The 10,901-nt window shown below is 31.7% G+C and overlaps 3 protein-coding genes across 3 annotated transcripts in view; 2 read left to right on the forward strand and 1 right to left on the reverse strand.

The window, feature by feature from the left end:
* The window catches only part of LOC127725855 (uncharacterized), a 91,391-nt gene extending 89,549 nt beyond the window's left edge, over positions 1–1,842 (forward strand). Inside the window, exon 13 of the mRNA XM_052233179.1 lies at positions 1,142–1,842. Within this exon, the coding sequence (XP_052089139.1) occupies positions 1,142–1,160 (19 nt within the window). The 3' untranslated portion in view covers positions 1,161–1,842. The remainder of the gene's footprint in view (positions 1–1,141) is intronic.
* The window catches only part of LOC127725860 (high-affinity choline transporter 1-like), a 92,998-nt gene that overhangs the window by 27,860 nt on the left and 54,237 nt on the right, over positions 1–10,901 (reverse strand). The window lies entirely within an intron of this gene.
* On the forward strand, positions 4,481–9,934 carry LOC127725865 (uncharacterized). Its single transcript, XM_052233201.1, has 2 exons — positions 4,481–4,629; positions 8,300–9,934. Exon 2 carries the CDS (start codon positions 8,303–8,305, stop codon positions 9,575–9,577), a length of 1,275 nt encoding a protein of 424 aa, XP_052089161.1. The 5' UTR covers positions 4,481–4,629; positions 8,300–8,302; the 3' UTR covers positions 9,578–9,934.

Here is a 10,901-nt window from a genome sequence, read left to right on the forward strand (position 1 = left end):
TAAACATCAACGACGTCATAAGCAAACTAGCGATAAACAGATTATCAATGGTCTTTCATATTCGAGGATGTTTGTCGGCCCTTCGATGAGATTGTATCTGAGAAACACCCTCTAGTTTGAAAAACCATCAATAATCTATAAATTCTATAAAAAAAAACAAAGTTACCAGACTTTTAATTAACCTAAAAAAAGTTAAAGGCCAAATACAGTACGAAAAAAGTAAAACAACAAAAATACCGAACTCCAAGGAAAATTCAAAACGGAAAGTCTCTTAACAATTGGCAAAATCAAAAGATCAAACACATCAAAGGAATGGAAAACAACTGTCATATTCCTGACTTGGTACAGGCATTTTCTTATGTAGAAAATGGTGGATTAAACCTGGTTTTAAAGCTAGCTAAACCTCTCACTTCTATGGCAGTCGCATAACATTCCATTATCTTGACAACAATGTGTAAACAAAACAAAAAGACATAATAGGTAAAAATGTTAAAAAAAGGGGGTACAGCAGTCAACATTGTGTTATAATCTCAATCACTATAAAAACAAACAAATATGTCAACAAAGAAAACAAAATGGCATATAGACAAAGCACATACGCAAAATTGAAACACAAGAATACAAAACATTACAACAGCACAACAACACAATGGCGGGATGTACAAGAACCGAGCCAGTATAAAGGGTATTACTAAAAATGGACCAAACAGTAAACGTTAACAATTAACAAAGACAAATAAAAGAACACTATAACACGAAGTTGAAGAGAAGAGACCGTGTTTAATCCACCATTTTTACATGAGGAAATGCCTGTACCAAGTGCCTGTACCAAGTCAGGAATATGACAGTTGTTTTCCATTCGTTTGATGTGTTTGAGCTTTTGATTTTTCCATTTGATAAAGGACTTTCCGTTTTGAATTTTCCCTGGAGTTCGGTATTTTTGCTATTTTACTTTTACACCAAAAAGATTTCTATTTGCTTTCATACATAGAAATTGTTACAAGCTCTGCATTTTTCAATTGGCTACAACCTTCAAGCAGAGGTGTGTATACAACAGAACATGAACAACTTAATGCAACGAAACTCAAGATAATCATATTTACTCAGTCATTTTATATATTTTACCTATGTCTTATTTCAGTGACGATACTGGTTCTTAAAATCAGGTTGTGTATGGCAGAAAATGCAAGACCATCGTTAATGGACGGAAATATGATCTGTACGAACTGTTTCGATATTATTTGAACTAATTGTATTTTTTGTAATATTTATTACCTACTTGAGAATTGTTGAAATCTAACGTTCCTAATGTGACATTTTAAATTAACAGTAAGAATCCTAATTCAAACAATATCACCAGACTTTTAATAAGAAGATGACGCCGAGTTTTCTCTAAAAGTGTTACATTCCTCTTTATGTCACTTTTTTAGCATAATGTATACCTATGTCAATTTAAACATTGAATATTAGTTAATTCTTAATTAGCTTCTTAAAACAAACAGATGAATTCATTATTTTTCTGTTCAAACGAAGGTATTTCCATTGCTTTAAGAGTCGGGTCTACAATTACAAATGGAATGCAGGTAACCTCTACATATGATATAGTTATGTGAAGTAATGTTGCGTCGCTTCCTAAGAATTCTCTAATCTGAGTTATAATATTTCTTGTGTGTTTCTATATCAAGAAAAAATTAATGTACTAGTCACTGGCAGAAATATGTTAAGAGACTGTATGTAAATATTTATTGACTCAACAAATAGGTGTGTTCGAAACAAATAAATTATTTTCCTAGCAAATGTTATGATCTTATATGACAGGATTACATTCCAGAACATTGTCTGTGAATTAATTTAACAAACATAGATGTGAAACATTTGCAATTGATTATAATTTTAATATGTATTTTTATATTCAAAGATATTATTAATGTTTGCACTTTAGGAATGATCTCTACAAAAAAATCATATTATTTATTTTTATACACCTTTCGTATTAACTTGAATATCCTTTTTTTTTAATCTCCTAAGAGAAACATGTGTTTATACGTATTAAATCTTTTTAAAGGGAATCTCTCAACTACTCATTTTTAGTATTTAATTTAATATTGTTAATATAGTGACAATATTTTCTTATAAGAAACTGTTCGTGTAGGACACAACGTAAGATGGTATGACACGCTTAAGTACGATGGTTAGTTTTTGGTTAGCCGGTTTGCGATTGTTATAGGTAAAATTTTACCTACTAAAATGTGACATTGTCTCTTAATAGCTACCACACAAAGAATTCAGTTCCAAAATTAGTCGTATCTATAATCATATATGTCTATGCAAACTTCAGTATGGTCAATACAGATAACTAAATAAAAAAAGTTTACTTTAGACAATCAAATAGACACTGAAAAACAACGTAAACCATCCATGTAAACTGATTATTTTGCTTCAACTTATCGATAAATATTACCACCCCGGGAAAAACACCAACGTCATCCTTGTCATTTTAGTTTAATGCCTCAACAGCAAGTTAACTTCCGACTGCAATTATTTTACTAACACCCATTCTTTTGGGTCCCACGGTTTTCATGTAGGCTGTTAAACAATATAACGATCGTACTTTAGCATATTAAACTATAGCATTTTAGTTCACACCATCTTACGTCAGCTTGACCATCGCATTTAAGCAATTACCATCGCACTTTCGAATCCTACATATGCGGTGTTATTGTAAAACAATGTAAACAGAAACTTGCCATAACATGTTAAGGTTTCTATATTACCATAAGAGATTGGAAACCTCATTAAATGTTCTTAAAACACATGTTTGTTTAGAAATATCATACGGCAATTTCAATTTAATAAAAAAAAAAGAACTTTTAAGGTACTGACATTATTTTCATTTTATAATTTTTCTAATATTTAATCATGTTCTAATAATGCTTTTTTTCTCGAAAAACATTGTTTGATACCTATGATTCTTAAAAAAAACATTCTTTGGAAACGCTTTCATCAGAAAATATAAGTTTCAAAAGGAACAAAAGTAACAATTTTGCATATTCTTAAGTGTTGATTTTATGACCACAATTAATTTGTTTCTCATTTCAACCATTTTTAAGTCGGACAAACTAGTAAAATTTATATTTAATAATATTTAAAATATGATACATTATATAAATGATCTAGTCTATGAAAGTTGCCATTAAATTAAAATGAAACTAAAAAATCTCAGATTAATAATAAAAAAGCATATGCTGTTGTCTGCTCTTTGGTTGGGTTGTTGTCTCTTTGACATATTCCCCATTTCCATTCTCAGTTTTATGATATATGATCTGACGTAAAAGAAAATACCTCTATTATCATTGACAGGTATTTAATATAAATAAGGAGATGTGGTATGAGTGCCAATGAGACAACTATCCATCAAAGTCACAATGTGTAAAAAGTAAACAAATTATAGGTCAAAGTACGGCCTTCAACATGTTTGTTTGTATTGTATTTTTTCCCAAGGATATGTTTCATAAGTTGAGAATCGTATATCTAAAGAGAATTTAAGGAATGAGTATCCTTTTTTTTAAGTGAATTTTATTCCACCGATGTTGTATCATGAAAAAAATATTAAGTGTTGAAAATAAACTATTGATTATCATCTATAAATTAATCAAATATGTAAATCCGTTGAAAACTGTTGTTATTGACATCGCTGTTTGTGAGTTACATTTAATTTTATTAAGAACAGATAGTTATTTAGTAAGAAATGGCAGAAACATTTATTGTTTAAGTTATTTAATAACAACAATTTAAATATATTTTAATTCTTTTTTGGATATCATACATTCAATTTGAAAATAGACATTCCTGTCAATTAATTTACAAATTTTGAAAGTTCTATAGATATTCCAGAAATTTAGTTGCTTAACATTATCATAATCATACATATACTATCTGATGATAATTTGAATGTACAAAGTCGACCCTTAGAATTTAAGTAGTGATAAAAAAAAACAGTCCTTAAAGTGTTAACTTTTTCACCAATGATTATGGCATGGTATTGGTTGCAAAAATTTGATATTTTTCATTTAAATGCAATATTTTTCATTTAATTGGTATATTTTTTCATTTATATGCAATATTTTTTCATTTATATGCAATATTTTTTCATTTGTATGGTATATTTTTTTCATTTAAATGGTATATTTTTTCATTTATATGCAATATTTTTTATTTTAATGGTATAATTTTTCATTTATATGGTATATTTTTTCATTTAAATGCAATATTTTTTATTCAAATGGTATAATTTTTCATTCAATGGTATAATTTTTTATTCAAATGGTATAATTTGTCATTCAAATGCAATATTTTTTATTCAATTTGTATAACTTGTCATTGTACTGCAATATTTTTCATTCAATTGGTATAATTGTCGTTTTTTTTATTTATATGCAATAATTTTTATTTATATGCAATAATTTTTATTTATATGCAATAATTGCATTATGGGAAATTGTTTGACGTCACAAGGTCAAATTTGCAACAACGTTTGTGATTGGTCGATATAGTCGAAAATGGCAGCCCCTGCTTGACTCACATGTTGAAGTTGTACGTTTGATTAGCTGTTGATAGATATATGAGAAGGTAACGCTTTGTGTAACTGTTTGCATTCCCCCCTTTCTTTCTCAACACGCATGCATGACCAAGAATTAAAAAAACGCGTCGCCCCACTAACTAAATCTTGCGTTCATGCGAGTCCGGCATTGCAGGCTGTTACTGTTAGTGTTACTGTTAGGATTATGTACCCTTGTGTTGATTCAATACTAAACATATGGAAAGTTTATAGAAAATCCATAGTCCAAATAATAATGACGTCTGGCAAGGCTATTTTGATTTTTTTCTTGGACGCCTTCCTGCGACCAAAATAGCCTTGCCAGACGTCATAATATTATTTAGACTAGAACATCCACAGCCTTTTCTATTTATCCTTGTTCCCTCAAATAAGGCAATTTAATGACTGATAGATATAGGATTATTGCGAGCATTGAAATTTTCTCAAAACAAGTTTATTACTTTAGTTATAATAATGGTTAAAACAAATAAGAATTTAGCTCAAATTAAGTACACCTTTTAGGGTGCACTTGACTGGCTCAGCACAAGATGTTTGGGAATTTACAGGTTGCTTATATTTTTTTGTAAACAATTAATAAACACAAGCACATTTTAGAAAAGCAAGTGAGTAATCTATGTTTGAAATTTTATAACAAAAATCTCTGTATTGCAGGCTGTGGATTTTCTATAGAATCTTGGTTTATTTGCCACAAAGTACTCGCTTTGTTTATAAAAAATCCGTAAACCAGAACTGGAAATTGACAGCAGGTTCATCAGATGGAAACACTTGTTGGAAAGAGTTGCGGTACATCTAATAACCAATGTAAAAAAGTGCCGAAATATGCACCACAATGGCCGTTTATGGAAAAATTGGAATGTGTTCTAGTTCCCATCTCTGAATCCCCGAAGTAGATTTTTTTTCCACGTCCCACTGTGGTTAATAATTACTATATGTCTTTGCATATTTCAAAACATATTTTTCTTCAGGAATTCTTAGCTCTCTAGAACTTTTATTTGTCAGCATATTTTGTTCATATTTATACACATAATGAGAACTATATATATATTCATAGCCTCTCATAGGACAACTTGTTAGCACTGACTAGAATAATGCTAAGTAACATAAAACTAAGATTAAGTTCAAATTCGGGTGGCTTCACTTTGACTGTTTCTGAGTTATGTCTTTTCCCATTTGCACTTGTTCTCCACCTATTTAAGCATGACAATCAATCCATTTTGCCAGTGGGGGATCCATGTCATCAGACACAATCTTGTTTAATTATGCGACCACAAAAATATATTTAGGATCATAATAATGGTATGATGAAGTCATCGTTGTCCATGTCGTCTGCGTCGTTGTCCTTAATATTAGACACATTACGTTTCCGGACAATAACTTTAGTTTAAGTGTGGATCTAGATATGATTTTTTTTTTAGAAGGTTCAATACCACAAGGTTAGGATTAATTTTGGATGATGGTCCCAACGGAATGGAATTCAGACTCAAAGGGGGCCAAAAATAAGCATTTTTCTTTAAGTTATTATCATGAACTTAGAAAAATGCATAATATATATAAGAAAAACACATAACAAATCAATAACAAACAAACTGGGCATCAATGAATACATTTTATGATTTATAATCACCAGAGTATGAAATGAAGTACTATGCAAGCTTCCAAGTCATGCAAGTAATTCCAAAGTGTCCCATGTAAAAAGCATTATCGCTATTAAATTTTTAGGAAATTTTCCTTCGATCTTGCTGACTGGTGATTTCCTTTCTCAGCAGGAGTCAAGACGGAGTGATATGAAAAATTATCGCAAGAAACTAATGAGGCACATGGATCCTAATGAAACTGACAATGTCCTCATAGTTACAAATAGCGATCAACAAATTATCATTGCAATTGGTCATCTCAACTGGATTGCTTTTCTCATTTTAGCCATATCATCTCAGGCGAGAAAATCAATCTTGTTGAGATGATCAATGATGATCTGTAAGAACATGTATCTAAATTATATGCCTTTTAAAGCTAAGCCTTTTCCTATTGATTTAGTATGGTTCATCAAAAATGATTTACTTTAATTAGAAAATGAGTTATTCAGTCTATGTATTCAGTTTCTGCGCAAAGTTTCAAAAATTCTCAAGTGCCTAATATAAAAAGTAAAATATTAAATATTTGGTTAACAAATAACAAACATGTGTTACTAAACTATTAGGAATAAAAAGAGAGGAGACAACTCGCGAAAGCATTTGTAATCACACTGTGTGAGAAATTGTGAACTAAGTTTCCACATCCCATGTCAGAATCTTTCATAATAAAGGTTGCAGTCTTGAAATTGACTGCTCCATAGGCTTACATGCAAAACAGCTGATCTTTGAAAATAAAAAATAAAAAAATAAAAAATGCTACATAGAAAAAAAAATTCATGTTCATATCATGTATGTACTAATGTGAAATTGTGATTTAATCGAAAAAAGGGGGTTCTTGCCACGAAGAATAAAAAGTTACTCAATTCTGAAGTCAAAACATTTTTTTCCTACTTTCTCAGGGGTCGAAATTAGCGCTGGTGACCAGTAGAATTTACGTCGGACCAGTAGATTTTTTCAGCTAGTGGTCCGGCGGACCAGTTGAATTTTTTCGATAAAATTCTCTGATTGCATCACAATCTCAGTTTATTTACATTACAAATTACCTGAGAAATCAATAACGCGATACTGGAGGTATAAAAATTGATTACATTAATTAATATCTCTGGTGTTCGTCCTTCACAATAAACAAAATATGGAAATTTTCGGAAGGGGTTAAAACTTTCTCAAAATCAGGATGCAAAAACTTCTTTGACCAATGTATAATATATGTAAACAAAGGCATGAAAATAAAAGTAAGCATCTTTAATTTATGTTGGAGTTTGTCAAATGTATTTTTTTCAGGACCAGTAGATTTTGTGCAGGACCAGTAGAGTTTTCAGTCCACTGGTCCGGCTGGCCATTACACAAAAAAACCTTAAATTCGACCCCTGCTTTCTGTTTGCTATTTTTACTAGGCCGCACCACTTCCAGTAAACATGATATCCTTCCACTTTCCTGGATTGATATCCCCAAAAGATGCAAGATTTTTTTTAAAGCCTATATATATGTTTCAATTCAGCATAAACCTACATGTATAATCAAACAGAAAAAATTGAGTTCAGAAAAAAATTCAGAACAAAATGCACTATTTTGTTTCCCTCCATGTTTTGAATGCACCCGAAATTGGAGTTGTAATACAAGACTGGTACCTAAAGGTTAATACAGTCAAATATTAAATACAATACTGACTGCCAATCATGCCTAAAGTTTTTAAAATCTGACAAAGTCAAAGATGAAGCTAGTTACAAAAATTACATCCTTGGTCCCTTGCTATTACAGCCATTACACATTGGTGGGTTTTCATAGCGCTCAAAAGTGACTAAAGCCCTCAAAACCCTAGCTTAAACCCAGATTCACACATGCATGTTTATTTCTCTGAAATGAAAATATTTAAGTTATACCCTTGATTGTTCAGAGTGTAAAATATCACTCATTTTATAATACATAGAAATCTGATAAATTGCAGAATACTATACATGCTGTAGCTACAAATGTAACACCATATTAGCTGTGAAATATTGGCTCATGTGATAGGTTTGATGGCTTAATGAAATTCTTCCTTTTTTTGCAGAAGATGGCAACATACCCAGATCATGAAGAGCAAGAAGAGACTATTTTTGAACAAAAATTTCAAGACTTGGACGAAACGTTATCATATTGTGAAAATATCCCAGATAACCCTCCAAATTGTGACATAGAATACTTTCGCAACAGATTGAAAAGTGCAGTGGATTGCTTAAATTGTTTAGAATTTAATTTAGTTATAAATAGAGCTGATCAGAGCTTAATTGATAAAATTCAAACCCTATTATCTTGTCTTCAGCCCCTGAGAGAACATTGGAGCACGATAGATTTTTCTATGCCATCTAGTTTCTTGAGCATTGTTGATGGAGCAGGATGTATTTCAGCGACTGATAGGCTGGGAAGGCCTCCTGCTTTTATATGCACCGACCAAGTGGAATATTTGTTTAAAATTGGTTTTAAGATAGGTGAAATAGCCAGAATGTTCTTAGTGCACAGAACAACACTATGGAGACGACTTAAATATGAGGAGAAGAATCTGGTTAGACATACTATGATAAATGATTCAGAATTGATGTCAGTGATGCGAGAAATCGTTAACAGTCAACCACATACTGGTGTGAATATGATGATTGGCCACTTAAAAGCAAAAGGTATAAGTGTGCAACAGTCACGTGTAAGGAGAACTCTGCGTGATATTGATCCAGGAAGCACCTTGATACGATGGGGCTTAACTGCAGTTCGCAGGAAATACTCAGTTGCAGGGCCTAATGACCTATGGCATATTGATAGACACCATGCGCTGATCCGCTGGAAATTAGTAACACATGGAGGTATTGATGGTTTTTCGCGATTAATAGTGTTCTTAAAATGCTCGAACAACAACTTGGCGGTCACTGTTTTGAACTCGTTTTTGGAAGCAGTTGAATCGTACTCATTACCATCTCGAGTCAGAGGTGATCAAGGAAGTGAAAATGTTTTAGTTGCTAGATATATGGAAGAAAGGCGAGGCTCTGATCGTGGTAGTTTTATAGCAGGAAAATCTGTGCACAATAGCAGAATTGAAAGGCTTTGGAAAGATGTTTATTATGCTGTAATTCAAACATTCTATTCATTGTTTTACTATCTAGAAGGAAATGATCTGCTAGATGTTGATAATCAAAAGGATCTGCTGTGTTTACATTATGTGTTTATACCTCGTATCAACGAAGCACTCTCTCAATTCGTAGTGGCATATAATAGTCATGGGTTAAGAACAGAACGTTGTTGGTCACCACAAAAGATCTGGGTGAACAGCATGATTAAAAAAAAACATTCATTCAGCTGAACTGAATAGTGAAAATATTTTAATTGATGGAATTGAGAAGTATGGAATAGACCCTCATGTTAATGATGTTCAAACACATGGTGAAGATATTGGCTCATTGGACATGCTGAATATGCAACCAGATCATGTAATTGTAGATGTGGATAACTTGTTGAGTCAGGTTGACCCTCTTATTCCAAGTAATGAACATGGAGTTGATGTTTATCTTGCTGCAAGAGAGATTGTATGACATGATGATGTGAAGAATTAGATAAAAATAAAATTCTGGGTTTTTTATTTTCACTGGTACATGTAGATTATTGTACACTGACCCTGTACTTGTCCATGTTAAGATGATGTAATACATGTTAAATTATATTTGTGAAGTCAAAATTACTTTAAATGTATAACATACATGTACATTTGAATACATTGTATGAGACAACAAACCTTTACAAAATGTGAAATAAAAAGAACAATACAAAACATACAACAAGAGTGTACACACTGAAACGTCTCGCCTGCTTTACTTTTCACTGATATTATGTTGAAAGTCCTAAATATAAAGCTTAACTATAACTATCACACATGATCCAAGAAAATGAGGTCATATAAACCAATCAAGAAAAACAGCTGAAGGACGCCTCTGGATGTGGGAATTTCTCGCTACATTGAAGACCTGTGGGTGACCTTCTGCTGTTGTTTTTTCTATGGTCGGGTTGTTGTCTCTTTGACACATTCCCCATTTCCATTCTCATTTTTATGTCATGTACATGTCACAATCATTCTATACACTAAATATAGTAAGTTGACCTATGGCTTATAAATAGCTTCAAAGAAACAGACTGAACTATGAAAACTAAACAATGACCGATGAAAATGAGGTCAAGGTCACATGAACAATACTTGGCAGACAATTACAGCCTACTATACTTCCATACAACAGACATATTTGACCTATTGCTTATAGTTTTACACCAAAACACAAAACTTAACACCTTGCAATGAACAGTGAAAATGAGGTAAAGGTCAAATAAAACCTGTGAGACTGACACATAGATCATAAAATATTTCTATGCATCAAATATAGTTGACCTATTGCATATACAATTTAATATTACAAAAAGACTAAAACTAAAAAAAAATATTTTTTTTATCTCTGAACCATGAAAATGAGGTAAAAGTCAGATGACACCTTACAATCATTCCATATAGTAAAAGAAAAAAGACAACAAAAAAATAACAACTGAACCATGAAAATAAGGTCAAGATCAGATGACACTTGCCAGTTGTACATTTTCACCTTTACAGTCCTTCCGTACCAGAAATATTGCTTATATGATAT

The sequence above is a fragment of the Mytilus californianus genome, unplaced genomic scaffold, assembly GCF_021869535.1.
Source record: "Mytilus californianus isolate M0D057914Y unplaced genomic scaffold, xbMytCali1.0.p SCAF_15, whole genome shotgun sequence".
NCBI lineage: Eukaryota > Metazoa > Mollusca > Bivalvia > Mytilida > Mytilidae > Mytilus > Mytilus californianus.